Here is an 18824-nt window from a genome sequence, read left to right as displayed (position 1 = left end):
TTGTTGTCGCTTTTCCGCGATGCCGATTAAACGTGTGTGAAGTTAGCATCTCAAAGTTTAGCATCTCAAAAAATACTGCAGAATAACTTGCATCCAGCATAGTTCTACAGTTCTTGATAAGTTTCAACAATAGTTACGTTGAATTACGTATTTTAAATAAATTTTTATAAATGAGATGCTAACTTCCAAAATCACATAATAGCATCTCACCGTATTTCGAATATACGACAACAATATGTTTAAAAAATGTTTCAATTAATTATATCACCGGAACTCTATAGAAACTTATTGTACGCGTCCGGAACTATATGAGAACTGCGTTAAAAGAAATAGAAATGTCGATATTCGACCAGCATCTCATGTCTAGCCCTCAAAATTCAAGTTTTCCGGGCAAAATAATTGTTTAAATAATGTTTTAATTAATTATATCACCGGAAATTTTTAGAAATCTATTGTACGCTTCCGAAACTATATAAGAATTGCGTTAAAAAAAATAGAACTGTCGATATTTGAACAGCATCTCACGTCTAGCCCTCAAAATTCAAGTTTTCCAGGCAAAATAATTGTTCAAAAAATGTTTCAATTAATTATATCACCGGAACTCTTTAGAAACTTATTGTACGCGTTCGGAACTATATGAAAACTGCGTTAAAATAAATAGATCTGTCGATATTTGAACAGCATTTCACGTTTAGTCCTTAAAAGTCAAGTTTTTCAAGCAAAATAATTGTTTAAAAAATGTTTTAATTAATTATATCACCGGAACTCTTTAGAAAATTATTGTACGCGTCCGGAACTATATGAAAACTGCGTTAAAATAAATAAATTTGTCAATATTCGACTAGCACTTCACGTGTAGCCTTCAAAATTCAAGTTTTCCGAACAAAATAATTGTTTAAAGAATGTTTCAATTAATTATAACACCGTAACTTTTTAAAAAACTATTGTACGCGTCCAGAACTATATGAAAACTGCGTTAAAATAAATAGATCTGTCGATATTTGAACAGCATTTCACGTTTAGTCCTTAAAAGTCAAGTTTTTCAAGCAAAATAATTGTTTAAAAAATGTTTTAATTAATTATATCACCGGAACTCTTTAGAAAATTATTGTACGCGTCCGTATCTATATGGGAACTGCGTTAAAAGAAATAGAACTGTCGATATTCAACCAGCATCTAATGTCTAGACCTATAAATATAAGTTTTCCATCTAGATAGTTGTTGAAAAATACTTTTAAAATTTTTAAAGTAATTAATTTTGTCTATCTGAGATGCCAGTTACACCAAATCCACGTGCGCAGACGTACACGTATGTTTTGTAACAAAAATATATACGTATGTTTTGTAACAAAAAATTATTTTTTTATTAATTTAATTATCAGAACTATTGATAGGACGTCTCTAAACGATAGAACTTTATAGATTTAGTCTTCTCTGTGGTCGTATATTCGAAATACGGTGAGATGCTATTATGTGATTTTGGAAGTTAGCATCTCATTTATAAAAATTTAATTAAAATAGTTAATTCAACGGAACTATTGTTGAAACCTATCAAGAACTGTAAAACTATGCTGGATGCAAGTAATTCTGCAGTATTCTTATGAGATGCTAAACTTTGAAATGTTAACTTCACACACGTTTAATCGGCATCGCGGAAAAGCGAAAACAATACTTCGAGAGATGCGAGTATCGATGCCATGTCCTTTTTTAGAAAGGACTATTCCCAAAGACAAACATGTCGAGATTGCTCGTCTTATTAAAAAACATTACTTTGATACAAAACCGATAGATTGACATAGTACGAATCAAAGAACTGATATAAATGGCGAGTGATCGATGGCGAGAAAGCTGCGCGAATGCAAGCTAAAGGGAACCTTCCAGCAAGAGACACAAATTGACACAGCAGTAATTTTGTTCTTGTCTCTTAATGAATATCAAACGAAGACAGAAATACTGCTGTGTTACTTGCTGGAAAGCTCCCAAAGTAAATCAAAGTCCAGTTTGGTTCTATTATTTCAGTTATAGAGAAGCGCAAAGTTTGAGCGATATTTTAAACGGTACCATTGAAAATTATGGTAATATATATATATATATATATATATATATATATATATATTTATATTTAATTATACTCTCCACGCAATACCACAATATAGATTTTTCTAATTTTTCAGGATTTCGAAAGTAGGCAATATGTGGTATGACCAAAATTAGATCCTTTGAAAGAAGAATTTTATTATTTGCATATAGCTGGTCTTAATATGATTAACATGCTAATTTTAGTTTCAAAAAAGAATTCTGGAATTTGATTATTTTTAATGAGAATGTATTGCATACAGTTGGAATCAACAAAGAAGAGCTTTGAATAATAATGAAACAAAAAAAAAGTTTAGAAACTACATTTGAATTTTATTTAAATTTAATATTATCCTGTTTCAAACATATAAATTTATAGTTCTTATAAACTAAAAAAACACTTAAAAATTTTTTATTCTATAATCAACTTATTTGTGTGTGTTTCCTCTTTTTATTATCATTTTTACCATTATTACTATTATTACCATTTTTACTAACTCTTTTTATTACTATGTGTTCCATTTTGGTAAATAAAAATAAAAATAAAAATTAATCCTCTTAAACAATAAATTATTCCATTTGTGTCATTAATCGGCTTTTTTTAAATACAGCTGTTATTTAAAACAACTGAATAATATAATGAGAAGATACCACGTACAAATAGCATTACATGTTATCAGACTCGAGATAAATATTCTTCTGTGGCGAAGTTTATCTATTGCATGCGTATTAACATGTACATGTATTAAAAATATCTATTGATATGATAAACGATTGGACTCAGAAAAGTGTCAGTTCTCAATGGTCTGTAGAAGAAACAACTATCATGCTGCTGAAAATACTAATCGCCTTGCTTTGTTTTGTCTTTACCGTTCACGCCAATACAGATGAAACTGTTCCAAGGATTAAAATACCTTTGGGAGGACTAAAAGGCTACTATAAAACCTCACAAAATGGTAGAAAGTACGAGGCATATGAAGGGGTTCCTTATGCGTTACCACCTGTTGGGAAATTACGATTTAAGGTATATAGTTGAATTAATAGTTAACATAAATATTAGTAGAGCTATAGCTATAGCTCTACTAATTAAAAATTATAGTTTTTAAATAAAACTTCTTATATAAAATAGAAGTAAATTTTGTGTGACAATATATATCAATCTTTTCTCAAAATTTTAATTAAAAAATATTCCGTTATGTTTAATTATTTAGAAACCAAATTTGTATGAAATCTTTCTAGCATTAAAATATTAACAAAAAGTATTCCAAGTTAAATATTTTTCTTTATTTTATTGTCGCAGCCTCCTCGATCAATACCGGCATGGACTGGCGAACTATCGGCTACAAAATTCGGTTCCGAGTGTATTCAATACGATCAAGTGCCAGTGACTCCGGAAAGGGTCGTGGGCGCTGAAGATTGTTTGTATTTAAATGTTTACGTGCCAGTAAGAGAAGAAGGAAATGAAGCCTCATTGCCTGTATTATTTTGGATCCATGGCGGTGCGTTCCAATTTGGTAGCGGCATGTTATATGATGCAAAATATCTAATGGACCACGATATTATACTTGTTACAATCAACTATCGATTAGGACCAATGGGTACGTAGTGTTTGAATTATATATTTATATATATATTACCGTTTATAAGTTTGAGAATGTTTGCAATTTTCTTACATCTCACAAAAAATTAAGTTAAAAAATTTTTTAAAGTTTTGAAAAAATTAATAGAAATTAAGAACCATTGTAACAGATTTTTTTTCTTTTTTTTGTGTGAACTCTTTAAATTTTAAAACTAAGACATTTTGTAACAATAAGATTTTACACAAAATAATTCGAAATTATTGAAACATTATCGTATTAAGTATTAATTTTATAAAATTATTTAAAATTTAAAATAATATTTTAAACTACTTTTCTAATGTTTGTCTGGTAAGGTTTCATTAAGTTATAGATAACATTGTATTAATATAAAACAAATATAATTAAAACACTAATTTATAATTTTATAATTTGAAAATAATATTGTAGAAACCCAATTAAATAAACTAAAAAAAAATTATTCTTTTCTTTATCTATCTTCCGTATTTAAAATGCATTTTTCAGAACTTCTCTGCAATTTTTTTATCGAGATACTTAACATTTGAGATATAATAAAATATATTCCCAAATGTAAGAACGATACTGTAAAATTTGTAGCATGTTATTTAAACCAATAGTTCTAGTGTTAAGTTCAACTCTCATCAGTGTCACAAATAAGATTAACGTAATCTAATTTAAAGTATTAGTTTTAGAATAAATACTCAACTTTGTTTTGATCATCTTATGTTTTTAATTTTTTAAAAATTATTTTTTTTAATTATTAGGTTTTCTCAGTACGGAAGATGAAGTAGTTCCTGGTAACATGGGTCTAAAAGATCAAAATATGGCACTTCGTTGGGTATCGCAGAACATCGAATGGTTCGGTGGTGACTCGAAGAAAGTAACCTTGGTCGGTTTGAGTGCTGGCGGTGCAAGCGTGCATTATCATTATTTATCGCAACTCAGCACGGGTCTCTTCCGAGGTATTTTTATGAGACGATAAAGTGTCATGCAGAGATTAAGTATTTTCCATTACGTTAAATTAATATGTCATTTTATATAACATAGGTGGCATATCGTTCAGCGGAACAGCATTTGATTGTTGGTCACAAACTGAAAATTCTTTAGAAAAAACTAAGAAATTAAGTGCTTTGATGGGATGTCCTACAACTACCTCTAGAGATATGATACGTTGCATGAGATATCGTCCAGCTCGCGCAATTGTTCAGGCTACAAGTGAATTTATGGTGAGACTCGCGTCTTTCTTTATCTTAAATCAAAAACAACGAATACGACCCTAGCACGTTGTAAATGTAGAAAAGAAAATTTTTGTTTGATACTTTGATTTTAGCCGTTCTTGTACAATCCCTTCACTCCTTTTGGTCCGGTGGTGGAGAGGTATGGCGATGAAGTACCTTTCATTGATAAAACACCTATTGAAATCATTAATAGCGGACACGTTCAGGATGTACCCTGGGTCACGGGAGTAACGAGTGAAGAAGGCCTTTATCCCGTAGCTGGTAAGATGATACGAGAATAAAAGGCTGTTTTTTTTTATGTATGCATATGCGTGAATGTGTTCGTGCTTTTATGTGGTTATCCACTTATAATCTATCTATATAATGTACTAATTTATTATAGAGTTTATCGCCAACGATCAGTATCTCAAACAATTGAACGACAATTGGGATATCCTTGGACCGCATTTCCTTGATTTTAATTATACCATTCCCAAAGAGAAACATGTTGAAATTGTTCGCCTTATTAAAAAACATTACTTTGGTACAAAACCGATAAACCGACAGAGTACAAAAGAACTCGTAAAAATGGCGAGTGATCGTTTCTTCGTGTTTGATGGAGAAAAGGCTGCGCGAATGCAAGCCAAAGTGAACCAGAATCCAGTCTGGTTCTATTATTTCAGCTATAGAGGAGCGCAAAGTTTAAGCGATTCTTTCAGCGGTACCACTGTGAATTATGGTAAGTCTGAAAAGTATCAATGATTAAAATAAAAGTAAATATAAATATTCTAGTATATGTACATATTATAAAGTATTTTAACTCAAAATATATTTTTGTCTTATTTAGGAGTTTCTCATGCCGATGACACATTTTACGTATTACATACTTCATGGTTAGATCCAACAACAACACAAAAAGACCGTGATATGCAGAAACTGTTAATCGATTTTTGGGTAACGTTTGCCACAGAAGGGTAAGCATAAAGCATAAATACTCTATATGATATTAAGCATATCACGCCAAAATATTAATTTTTAAAATTTTTCAGAATTCCGAAAGTAGGCAGTGTGGAATGGTCAAAATTAGATCCTTTGAAGAAAGAACTTTATTATTTACATATAGCTAGTCCTGATAAGATTAACATGGAAAGTTATACTAATTTTGGAGAAAAAGAATTCTGGAATTCGATAAATTTCAATGAGAATGTACTGAAACGCACTAGAATGAGTAAAGAAGAGCTTTAAATAATAATGGAGAAAAAGGGAAACATCTTTTTTTTAATTTGGATTTAAATTTAAATTTTATATTACTAATTTTTTAAACTTTATGTTAATTTATGTAAATTTATGTCAATTTTTATAAGCTAAAAAATAATCTTAAAATTTGAACTATAATACATCTGACAAAATCCTTTATATAACTGTTATGACATTCTTTACTTTCATTATCACTTTGTTAAATTCTATCCCCCTTTTTTCTATATAAGTCACAATATAATATTTGCTATACGCGTAAAAGAAAAAAATTCTTCAAAATAATAACAATATTTTTCTTACATTTATTATCTTAAATAAAGTAATTATAAAGGAATTTATTCAAATTAATAGAATAAAATTATATAAAGTTTAATATAATTCCATATGCATACGCGTATATTTTATGCACAATTTACAAAAGAGCAAGTCTATTAAGTCACACCTGCATATATTAATTATAAGGGTAGAGATACATAAGAGGTACATGGAGGTACAAACTAATTACGATTTTCGCTAACAGTCGTTAAATAAAAGATTTATATATAGCTGCTATGACGCTGTTGCCAAGTCGCTATAATCATTTTTACATAATCAAGCTTATATAACGATATCAAATATGCCATGCCAACTAGTAACATTTGCATAAGTAAATGAGATGATATATTGAATAGAAACAAACAAAATGATAAGACAATTTAAACCAAGATCTACAATAATAAAATTACATTAATAGTAAATTAAATATGTGTATATCATTTTTATTATTAAATTATTTCTCTGGTAGAAAATTTTCAATAAAATTTCATTGAAATTTTTCTGCCAAGGTTTTGTTGGAAAAATTCAAATTACAGATTTAAATTAATTCTTTGTCTTTACTGCAATTTCGATTTATACATGTATTTTCAACATTTATGTGTGTATGTGTATGAAAGGATAGTATGCATAAGTAATGTAAACAATTAACATATTAATAATTAACATAATTAGCTTAAGATATCTGTTCTCTAATGGTTAATTAATTTCATTTGTATGAGTATACATATGCACGGACATTAATAATGATTGTTCGTTATATAAGGAGCAACTAGTATTAAAGAGTGTCAGTTTACGGTAATCTATGTGACAAAGTGCAATTGGGAATCATGTTGCTAAAACTGCTGATCATTCTGTTCGGCTTCAACTTCTTCGTTTATATAAATACGGAAGAGATTTTTCCAAAAGTTAAAATAACTTTAGGAGGACTAAAGGGTTACTACAAATTCTCACAAAATGGCAGAAAATACGAGGCGTACGAAGGAGTACCTTACGCGTTGCCACCTGTTGGAAAATTACGGTTTAAAGTATACAATTGAATTAATTATTGATGTTAATTATATAAAGCTGAATTTCTTGAAATAACGTTTCCAATATAATAAACCGAAAATAAGTTCTTAATAAATGTTTGTCAGTGTCAATAATTTTTCAAATATATTTTGTTATTTTTTCATTTTTTTAATGCAAAAATCTTATGCAGAAACTAAATTTTCATATCTTCCTAGCATAAAATTCTTTTTTGCAAAAAATATTTTAATAAAAAGTTTCTTTTTACTTGTTATGTATAGCCACCTCAGCCAATACCAGCATGGATTGGCGAACTGTCAGCTACAAAGTTAAGTTCCGTATGTATTCAATATGATCAAGTGCCAGCATTTCCTCCGGAAAAAGTTGTGGGTACCGAAGATTGTTTATACTTAAATGTTTACGTGCCAATACGCGAAAAAGGAGAAAATAAAACCCCATTGCCTGTATTATTTTGGATCCATGGCGGTGCATTCCAATGTGGTAGCGGCATATTATATGGACCCAAATATCTAATGGACCGCGATATTATACTGGTCACAATTAATTATCGATTAGGACCAATAGGTATTTAACATTAGCATTATCACGTATATACAATTTTATTAGTAAAAATAATATTTTCTCAATGTTACAGATTCTAAGTCAAATATTTTAATACAGATAAGACTTTATCTAATACAAGAATTTTAGAATAAATGTACAAGTTTATCTTAATCGCCTCATGCTTAACTTAAAAAAATATATGTTCTTTTTAATATGTCAGGCTTTCTCAGCACAGAAGATGAAGTAGTTCCTGGCAACATGGGATTAAAGGATCAAAACATGGCACTTCGCTGGGTATCGCAGAACATCGAATGGTTCGGTGGCGACCCGAAAAAAGTAACCTTGGTCGGTTTAAGTGCTGGCGGTGCAAGCGTACATTATCATTATTTATCGCAAATGAGCGCGGGTCTCTTTCAAGGTATTTTTACAAAACAAAAATTAAATCATATTGGCCATTATGTTAAACTTCTACGTCAAAATATTATATGTAATGTAGGTGGTATATCGTTCAGCGGTACAACGTTAGATTGTTGGACGCAAGCTGAAAACTCCTTAGAAAAGGCTAAGAAATTGGGTGCTTTGATGGGATGCCCTACAACTACTACTAGAGATATGATACGTTGTCTAAGATATCGTCCAGCTCGTGCAATCGTCCAAGCTACAAGTGAATTTATGGTGAGATTCGTTCCTTTTTTTGTTTTGTAAAATAAATATCAATTTAAAAAAGAGAAATCTGATTCTATTATTTTAGCCATTCTTCTTCAATCCTTTCACTCCTTTCGGACCAGTAGCTGAGAAGTTTAACGATGAAACACCTTTCATTGACAGAACGCCTATTGAAATCATCAGTAGCGGAGATGTTCAGGACTTGCCCTGGATTACGGGAGTAACGAGTGAAGAAGGCCTCTATCCCGTAGCAGGTAAAATGACATGTATTCTTGATGAAAAATTCTAAAACATTCTAAAAAATGTGAAAAGAAATTCTAAAAATATTATATCTGAAGAGAATTTTAAGATTTTCATCAAGTATATTATTATCAAAACTGTCGTTTCTGAATAATAAACAAATAATTACTATGAATATCAATTTATCACAGAGTTTATTACCGATGATAAAAATCTAAAACGGTTGAACGATAATTGGGATAGCCTCGGACCAGCCTACCTAGATTTTAATTATACTATTCCCAGGGAGAAACATATCGAAATTGCTCGTCTCATTAAGAAACATTACTTTGGTACAAAATCGATAGATCGACAGAGTACGAAGGAACTAATACAAATGTCGAGCGATCGCTTCTTCGTAGTCGACGGCGAAAAGGCTGCACGAATGCAAGCCAAAGTAAATCAAAATCCAGTTTGGTTCCACTATTTTTCTTACAGAGGTGCACAAAGCTTAAGCGATGCTTACAGCGGTACTACTGTGAATTATGGTAAGTCTGTAAAATAATTAATGTTCAACCGTAATGAAAAACTTGTTTAATATTAATATTCAACCGTAATGAGAAACTCTTGTTTAATATTATTATCTAATATATGTAAGAATGTTTCATGTTTTAAATTTATTTTAAATAAAGATTTCTGAAAAATATTAAATTTATTTAAATATTGTATAAATTTTCTTTGGAGAAATTATAAAATAAGAAATTTATTTGTTATAATATATATGAGAATTTACATATACCCAAAAAATTTTAATGAAAAAGATGTAAACTTTTCTCAATTTTCCAAGTGTTTCAATTCATATGAAAAATTCGAGAAATTTTCAGAAGTTTTAACATATTAAAATTTTAAAAAATTATATCAAGAATTCTTTAAAAAATTTCGCCAAAGTAAAATCTAATTTATTACATTAGTTAAAATCTAACGTAAATATACTTTTATTTTTTTAAAAACTTTAATTAAACATTTATTCGTTTTCTACCAGGAGTATCCCACGGCGACGACGTACTTTACGTATTAAATACTTCCTGGGTAGACCCAACAACAATGCAAAAAGATCGTGATATGCAGAAACACTTAATTGACTTTTGGGTACTGTTTGCAACAGAAGGGTAAGCAAAATATTTAGGTACACAGTATTGAGAACATAAATTCACAAAACGCGAAAATATTAATTTTCTAAATTTTTCAGACTTGCGAAAGTAGCCAATGTAGAATATCCAAGATTAGACCCTTCAAAAAAAGAACTCCATTATTTGCATATTGCTGCTCCTAATGATATTAAATTGGACAGTAATGTTAACCTTGGAGAAAAAGAATTCTGGAATTCGATTGGTTTTAAGGAAAATATATTAAAGCATACAACTGGAAGTAAAAAAGATGAACTTTAAGTAATGAATAATGAACAAATATCTCGTTAAAACTAGATTTACTAGATTTAAGTTTTATTTTTATTCAAAGATAATTTAAAGATAATATACTATTTAGTTTTACATATAAATAAATTTATATTACGTTTTTCTTCGTTTCCAATGCTTATAAAAATAATCATTGAATTTCTTATATAAATAATAAAAGATAAAATTTTATTAAAATATTATAAAAAACATCTAATATATCATATTAGAATAATATTAAAGCCAAATTCTATACTAATATATATATATATATATATATATATATATATATATATATATATGTATGTATGTATGTATTTTTACATAAAATATATGGAAAAAAATATGATTAATAAATTAGAAAATCGAGCATCTTTTTATCAAACTCGAATTTTCTTGTATTTAATATATATGTCACTTCAGCATATGTATAAATACAATAATTTATAATCCAAACTTAATACATGAAACTTACTTAATGAATAAAATAGATTTACTTAAATGTTTTAAAAATATAATAGAAGTTTTAAGAGCTCATTACATTTGTTTTACTGGAAATGTGTATAGATTAATCCTTGAATTAATAACCAAGATAACTTAACTGCTGAAGATATCAGTGAAACATAACTTATCAAAAGCAATGTGTTATTACGTTAAAATGTATTTGTTGAAATCAGTTTCCTGTCTTAAGATACCGGTCAGGATAAACTCTGTAGATTGTATTGTAACGGTCTTCGATGCTTTAGCAAGAAACTTTCTTGCATTTGGCAAATCTTCCTCACGAGATAAAATCACCGCTCGTTCAGGCCACTTGGTCGGAGGACGTAACAGAGCTTTTCCTCCACAAGACGATATCATATCTGTAAAAGTACAAATACAGTCAAATATATTTTATATATTGAAATAATTTCTTATTTTACCTTTCAATTCTTCTATAGGTGGTGGCGCGATGTTTGGCATCAATACGACAGTGTAACCATCCAACATTCTTTTCTCTTTAGCTTTATCAAGACTCTTCCTCAGTCTGAAACCAAACTTGGCTTCAGCAGCAGGATCCTTTAATATGTAATTTTCCCAATCTAGAAACCGCTCAGCTGTTTCGCTATCTCTTAACCAATCAATTGCCACTATGGGTACACCCTTTGCTAAAGCGCATAAAAATTTATATGTTCGGCGAATTTTGTCAGTAACTAAAATTGTGCACTTTGCTGGATCTTCCACTTTGTTTCCACCTGGAAAATAAAAAATTGTAGATATATAGTAATAAGTAAAAAAAGTTAAAAATTTCTTTCTTTTATCTATAGATAGAAAATTATATTTATACAAAAATATAAAAAATTTTTCTGTTAAAAGTAATTTGTAAAATTTTGTAAATAAAAAGTAAAAATATACTTTAAATCAAATTTTTTTAATTATTAATATTATAAAAAAAGATAAATGTAAAATATAGGATAAATAAGTAGTAAATATAAAATTCCAGCAATAAACAAACTGTATTTGGCAAAACGAGAAGTTTTTTTAATATATCTTTAAAATATTTATCAAAGTATACAAAGTATACAACTTTTTTATACATCCTATTATATGTCTTAAGGAAAATTACTATATTTATATAATAAACAGTTTGAAGATAAGCTTATATTAAAAAAAACTTTTTTGAACTGGATTTTTGTAAGAAATTTTTTAATTGTTAATAGTATTACAAAAGAATTCCACAATTTATTTAAAATTTTAAACTTACCTAATGCTTTAACAGTCTTACTGTAATCTTCCGTTATACCCGTAAACAAAATTTTGTGTCTCATTGTGGATGGTATGGAATTACTCAAAATAGACGTACTTTTGCGCGTCCTGGAAGGCGTTGAAAGAAGAGATGAGGTACTCTCTACACTCGTATTTAGACTTGAAGAGGCACCATTTGATCGTGTATTTTGGTTCAACTTTGTCTTCTCCTTTCTTCTGGCACTTGTTATCTTTGAAAATCTGGAGCTTGTCGAAGCGTCACTTTCCGTACTATCTTGACTACTCTCACTAATCATATTTTCCATGGACAAATTAAGAATTGAACTGGCAGAAGTTTGATCGAGGCGAGTAGGTTTTTTAAATGTTTCCTTCTTTTTTATTTGTGCTTCTGACAGTGAAGAGACGAAACTTTTTGCGGGTCTTCCGCGTTTACGTTTCGGCGCAGGATTGTCAAATTGAGTATTATTCGAATTTCCTACCTCAAACGTACCACTCTCAGTTGAAACAGAATCCGTTTCGGTGTCCGAATTGGACCGTTCGCCACCTCGCGTCCGTAATTTCTTTTGAAATATTATCGCCTTATTAATTTTTCTGATCGATAAATTCCTATCCTGTGCGTTACTCGGGCCATCCGCCATAATTCTCTCGACTTCCTGCGATGCATCTTCCATAGGACTCTTTATGGGACTGAGCACAACTCTTGGAATCTTGTTTTGCGTTCGACTCATTTGAGTTTCTATTCCTTTTATTTGAGCCGGCTTATTTTTTTTTTTATTTCCACTCGCAATTGTATTGTTGATTGTAATTTGACTGTCATAAATCGTACGTCTGGTTCGTTTAATATTAGAGTCTCTAGGATTGATATTTGCATCTGTTCTCATATTTAAAGAAATCTGTTGAGTTTTTTCCAATGCAATCTTAGATATCTTATTATCTTCGAAAGATTTCGTATTTTGAATCATCGCGGAATCTCTATAATTTTTAGTAAAATACTCAAGGATATTCGGGGACTGTCTGTCGGTTACGGTCTTCACCACATTTCTTTGACTGCGTGTAGAAACCGAACATTTCTCAATGACTTGAGAAGTTGTTTTACGTTTCTTCAAAGTAGTTAGCTCTATGTCTTCTTCCATCACATTCAGAACTACTTTTCTTTTAGTGACATTAGATTTTATTTCTAACTTTGTAGATGTAATTGGTCCATTAGCTGTACTTTTCACACGAGCTTCTTCTTGATTATCACGTAGGCTCTCGTTGCTTTGTTTACTGGAATGTCCTGTCATTCTTAAACTAGTTCGTGTAGAACTTTCCGATTCGACCTGGTTCGATTCTTCTTGTGAAACACATGCATTCTTCTTATTTTTTTTATTCTGCTGACCGAGCTCATTACTCAACATTCTGTTTGCTATTTGTCGAAATCGTTTATATTTAGATTCGCTGTCGGAATCATCAGAAGTATCCACGAAATTTGACACCTTGTCAGTCGTTGAAGACAGAAGATTTGAATTATCAACGAAAGACTTATCGTTTTTCTCAGAGTTCCCAATATTCCGTTCACGTAGTGATTTTCCTTTCGAGGATGCACTTTTTTTCTCTTTACTTTTCATAGTATCTAATTTAGATTTTAGATCTGTGCTACGCACAGTCGACGTCGATGACGCAGAAGGACTCGGTGGATTTGAGAGTGTTCCCGATATTCTGACCGCAGGTAAGCGTGTCAGAATGTCATCGTCAATCTCATACAACGTATCCAACGTTTGCGCACGTTGTCCATAACCCAGTGGGCAAGGTGTGCAAATCGACATGTTCTCTTCTGTATCATCGACTTTGGCTGATTTTCTTCCTAAAACTCGGTCGTTCGTTTCCGAAACAACTTCGTCTTTTTGTTTCAATTTTGAACTTCGAAGACTTCTCTCGTTCAAGACGGTTTTACTTGTGTTATCGTCGTTTAATTCCACCATTGCATCGGATTTATTTTCTATCTTTGAGATTTTTTTTCTTTTTTTCTTCTCTTGAAATTCTATAACTGTAGTGTTATCCACTGTTTTCTTATGCGTTTTAAACACCTGCGAAGAATTAACCTGACACAAAGAAGTTGTATCTTCACCGAAATCTGCAAGCTCTTGCGTATCTCTCAAAATATTTCTCTTTCGTCTCGTAGTAATAGTAGAAAAATAAACGTTTGAATCTTGCGAATCAATCTCTGCCTTATTCGTATATGAACGTTGAGAATGACGACGAGAATGATTTTTTTCCCCTAACTGTTTTTGTGACATGCTACTTGTATCTCTATTATCAGGGACAGTTGCAACGGATTTATAAGCAGAGTCATCATGTTGCGACGATTCCAGAATATTTTCGAGATATTGCGTTGACATATGCGGTGACTCATGAATGTTGTTCGTATCGTTATTTACATCGTCAAACATTTCATTGAGTTCTCGTTCAACAGTATCATTTAAATTCACCCGAGAAGAACGTTTTTTACGAATGGAATTTCTTTTTTCTTCAATTTCACCGATTATTTGTGTAGGTGCAAATTCGTAATCTTCACGATCAAGGTTTTTCATTGTACAATTATCGATTAATTTTGTATCAATGTGCGTGGTTATTATAGCATCCGTATCATTCCGATTACTTTTAGATACAAAGTTTTCAGAATGGATTATCGTTTTCGGAGAACTTTCACGAGATAAAATGAGTTGAGTAGGCGCTATGTTATCAACTTCTGGCACAGACGTATTTACTTGATTGCCAACATTGCTTATAATTTTATTAGCTGTTATCTCAACAGTCTCATTAATTTCGTTAGTTTTTTGTGGTTGATTATTCGAAGACTTCGATGTACTCTTAGTTACAGGATTTTTCAATCGTTGCGTTTGTAGCTCAAACATATTTTCAGATTCGACACTCGTGCCAGGGTCACTATTATTTATATCTTCATTAGATAGCTTATTTAAAGTTTTTAAAGATTCACTCTGCTTTTTAGCAAGTTCTGCAACGTATTCCTCTGCATCCGTGTCTGAATCATTGTCGACTGATTCCAATCGAGCTCTTTCGCACTTCTTTTTCAAAACAAGTGCTTCCTCATCGGTCTTATAATCACCCGACATTAAAGATTTGAAATTTGCATTGACGCATTGAGTGGGAGCTTCAAAAATATCTTCGTCGTTGTCCTCTTCGTTGTTCATGTTCCGCTCATCGCTATTATTTTTCAATGATACTTTCGTAAGTGGTTTCGGCGTAGACACATTAGACACTTGCAATCCTTCGTGTTTATCAATGCCCTCACCAAAAAACTCTAATAAATCCGACGACTCAAGCAAATGACTGCTCTGATTTAATGGCGAAGAAGGGTAGTCTTCGACACCCGGTGAGGATAAATTTAAAGATCCAGGACTACAGGATCTGGATTTCGATGATTTCGTAACGTTCTCATCATTCGTATTGTCCTTAGCGATATCCACTACATCTTCTTTATCTTTATTCTTGTTGACTCGATTATTATCAATTTTATTTACTGTACAATCCGTCTCGACTTGAGTTTCCATGTCGGATATATCTCTATTTTGTTTGCGTTTTGCAACGTTGTTTAATTCACCTTGAGTTTCCAAGTTAGAAATATCTTCTGCAATATACTCATTATTAAACTGTTGTGTCTCTAAATCATGAATATTACGCTTAATTTGAGCTCTGCCGATTTCAAATTTTTGAACGTTGCTGCCATCATTCTTATTATTAGCATGAGCTTGCGTTTCCATGGTATGAATATCTGCCGTAAACTTCTTCTCAATTACATTTTGAATATCAATCCCTTGAGTCTCCATTTCACTAACATTGTCCATATAATTTTGTGTTTCTCTATCATGAATATCCATTATAGATCTGCCAGCTGTTTTATCGCTAATATTTAATTTTGACAAATGTTTGTCAGCTTTAACACCGACTTCAACAATACGTTCAGATATACTTTTGGAGATTCTTTGTGTTTCCATATTATGAATGGAATTTGGTATCATTTCGCAACTCTCCTCAAACTTTTGTGTTTCTGCATCAAATATATTCATTTGATTATCATTAATGTTAGTATCAGACGTGTGTAACATAGTTGCAATTTGCGAATCCTTGCTTTTATTCAGGGAAGACCTAGATAATGTGCTCTTTTTGATGCCTGTCGATTGTTGCGGAACTCGTGGCTGTCGAAAGACGCAATTTTCATTATCTTTCTGAGTTCCAAGAATAATTGATCCATCATCATCCACACTGGATGAATTATTCTACAGAGAAAAAACATTAATATCAAATCAACTAAAATATATATGAATTTATATATTCTAAACTATTATATATTGGTCATCATTATTTCATGTATAATAAATTTTTATTTTAACATTACAAGTCATCTAAAAAGTACAGTATATTATTGTTATACTATTAAAAAAGTTCAATATTTGTTTTAAAGATACTGTTATTTTTATCTTATATTTTTTTCTCTCATCTTATAAAAATTATTATTAAATAACAAGAATATACTTTTCTTGTGTGCGTGCGTGTGATAAAATTATATAGAAATTTTTCATATAAATAAATTATGTCTGCTTAATGTTATACATAACTTTACTTCATTATATTTAAAATTTCAAAAATAAAGATATTCTCAATACAAATTTTTTTTGCCATGCAAATAAAAAGACAATGCTAATTTTTGTTCAATCAACACAAACATTATATGTGCAAAATACTTACAAGAGAAGAGTCTGGGGTATTTGGGATAATTGTATTCACAATTTTTTGCCGTGATAGTGCAGGCGTTTCCGGTATCATTATGTCAGCTGGACAATATGTATGATAAGTAGCAGACACCACACCAAATGTAAGAACATTTCCATCCTTTAGTTCATACAAACGAGTTGGTCGTAATATTGTCTGTATGTGTAGAAAAAAAGAAACGTTTTTGTAAATTATCTTCAAAACTTTCACATTTTTGTTATATCAATTAAATAAAGCATTAACTGTGTTAATATATAAAGATGTTTATTACATCATTAAGTTTTGTCTTATTAGAAGAATTTAGATCACAAATCCAGGTTAATCCTTGGCCTCCGCTGGCTTCAATTTCTGCATGTAGTTTTGACACTGACTAAAAAACAGATTTAAAATGTTATGAACATCTTTTTAATATTTAGCAACAAGTACTTGTTCATTGGTTTTCTAATATATAAAAAGTATATACAAAAAAGTTGATCTAGGAAAATTTTCTGTGAAAAATATTCTTTTTGGCTAAAAAGAACTTTAAATAATATTCAAGCTAAACTAAATATTTTTAATAGTTTTTTACAATAAGCACATGTGCAAGCAATACTATTGATAATCGTTTTGACAAAAAAGACTACCTACATTTAGTCCAACTTATATAGATTTATTTTAATGATGTTATAGATGTATATTTATTACATAGATATTAATAATTATACACATCAATTTATACCACAATCTTGTATCAATAAAAATTTTTTCTTTACATTTAACTTACAAAAACTATCAATAAATTTTTTTGTACAAATAGTAAAAATTATGCTAAAACTTACTGGATTGTTAATAACAATGTCGCAGCTTTTGAGTCTACCAATTTTTATAATTCCTTTTTTAATTTGATAGTCAGTGGAATCAATGGTTAATGTTCCAACCTAAATTATTTAATAAAATATAAAACACTTTATTAAATGATTATACTTAAAGTATTATTTAGATTATTTAAAAAATAACATAGAAAATGATTAAGATAATACTAAAATACTAAAAGATAAAAATAATAAAGATTCAATATACTGATATTATAAATTCACTATAATAAAATAAATAAAATACAAATAGGATACAATATGTATACTTTCTTTTTACCTTTCATTTTTACATTGTATATTGTTTTACCAATTTATATATATAAAAAATAATAAAAAAAACAGTCATAACCTGGATCGATCCTTCCTCTTCTACTTCGTTTGAAATTTTTTGAGTAAATGAAAGATCATCAGTCTCATAAATTTGTGTGGCCGCGAAATCCATTGTGCTATCAGTATTACTCTATCAGTACTATTTATTTTAATAATTAATACATTTAATTAATATGTACGAAGACATTTTCTCGATATAACCTTCATCAATTTTAAAACTCTTGAGTAAATTGCACAAGCCATACACAAACGAACAAATATCCTAATTAAAAACTTAAACAATAATATTTAAACAAACAATGTTAATATGAAAGGTAATACAAATTTTACGATATTTTTGAAACAATCCACCAATTGCGCAGATAATCGTGGATTTTGGCGCTCAAAGTAAAAGAAAATCGGTGTCCGGTGATCCATAGGTTTGTTCTTGGTAGCTGCTGTACTGGGGCTCGATTCTTGAAGTCATTCGCAAGAGAAACGTATACGCAAGTACTCGCTCTAACAGAAAGTTGTAAGTTTATTGGTTAATAGCCATACGATAGCCAATAAATTTTCAACTTTTCTGTAAGAACAGAATTTGCGAATACGTTTCTCTTGCGAATGACTTCAAGAATCGGGCCCCTGGTGCAATAAGTTAGAATAAGGCCTATTTCTACCAACGTAGATTAACTTTAATCTTGGATTAAGTTTTACTCTTTATCTCTTTCTAATTTTTGGAACTAGAATGTGAGATAACAAGTAAATTAAACCAAGATT

At 30.2% G+C, this 18824-nt stretch overlaps 2 protein-coding genes across 3 annotated transcripts; one reads left to right on the top strand and one right to left on the bottom strand.

Annotated features, from left to right (window-relative positions):
• Positions 1-2799: 2799 nt before the first annotated feature.
• On the top strand, positions 2800-10365 carry LOC105830358. The gene is made up of 16 exons (XM_036288410.1): positions 2800-3100; positions 3377-3674; positions 4439-4636; positions 4722-4900; positions 5005-5173; positions 5295-5630; positions 5739-5865; positions 5941-6132; positions 7245-7488; positions 7750-8053; positions 8253-8450; positions 8529-8707; positions 8784-8952; positions 9130-9465; positions 9960-10086; positions 10167-10365. Exons 1-16 carry the CDS (start codon positions 2840-2842, stop codon positions 10363-10365), a joined length of 3516 nt encoding a protein of 1171 aa, XP_036144303.1. The 5' UTR covers positions 2800-2839.
• Positions 10366-10745: 380 nt separating this feature from the next.
• LOC105834633 (MATH and LRR domain-containing protein PFE0570w) lies at positions 10746-18514 on the bottom strand. Of its 2 annotated transcripts, XM_012677265.3 has the most exons (7): positions 18088-18514; positions 17703-17801; positions 17156-17254; positions 16861-17040; positions 12113-16391; positions 11292-11603; positions 10746-11231 (listed from the first exon to the last, which is right to left on the bottom strand). In XM_012677265.3, exons 1-7 carry the CDS (start codon positions 18178-18180, stop codon positions 11020-11022), a joined length of 5274 nt encoding a protein of 1757 aa, XP_012532719.1. In that variant the 5' UTR covers positions 18181-18514; the 3' UTR covers positions 10746-11019. The 2 variants fall into 2 exon arrangements, with proteins under 2 accessions (XP_012532719.1, XP_028048952.1); XM_028193151.1 differs by lacking the exons at positions 17703-17801; positions 18088-18514 and having other exon boundaries at positions 17128-17254.
• Positions 18515-18824: the final 310 nt, after the last annotated feature.

The sequence above is a fragment of the Monomorium pharaonis genome, chromosome 6, assembly GCF_013373865.1.
Source record: "Monomorium pharaonis isolate MP-MQ-018 chromosome 6, ASM1337386v2, whole genome shotgun sequence".
Taxonomy (NCBI): Eukaryota; Metazoa; Arthropoda; class Insecta; order Hymenoptera; family Formicidae; genus Monomorium; species Monomorium pharaonis.
Note: the sequence above shows the minus strand (reverse complement) of the source record. Positions and strands in the feature narration are given on the sequence as shown.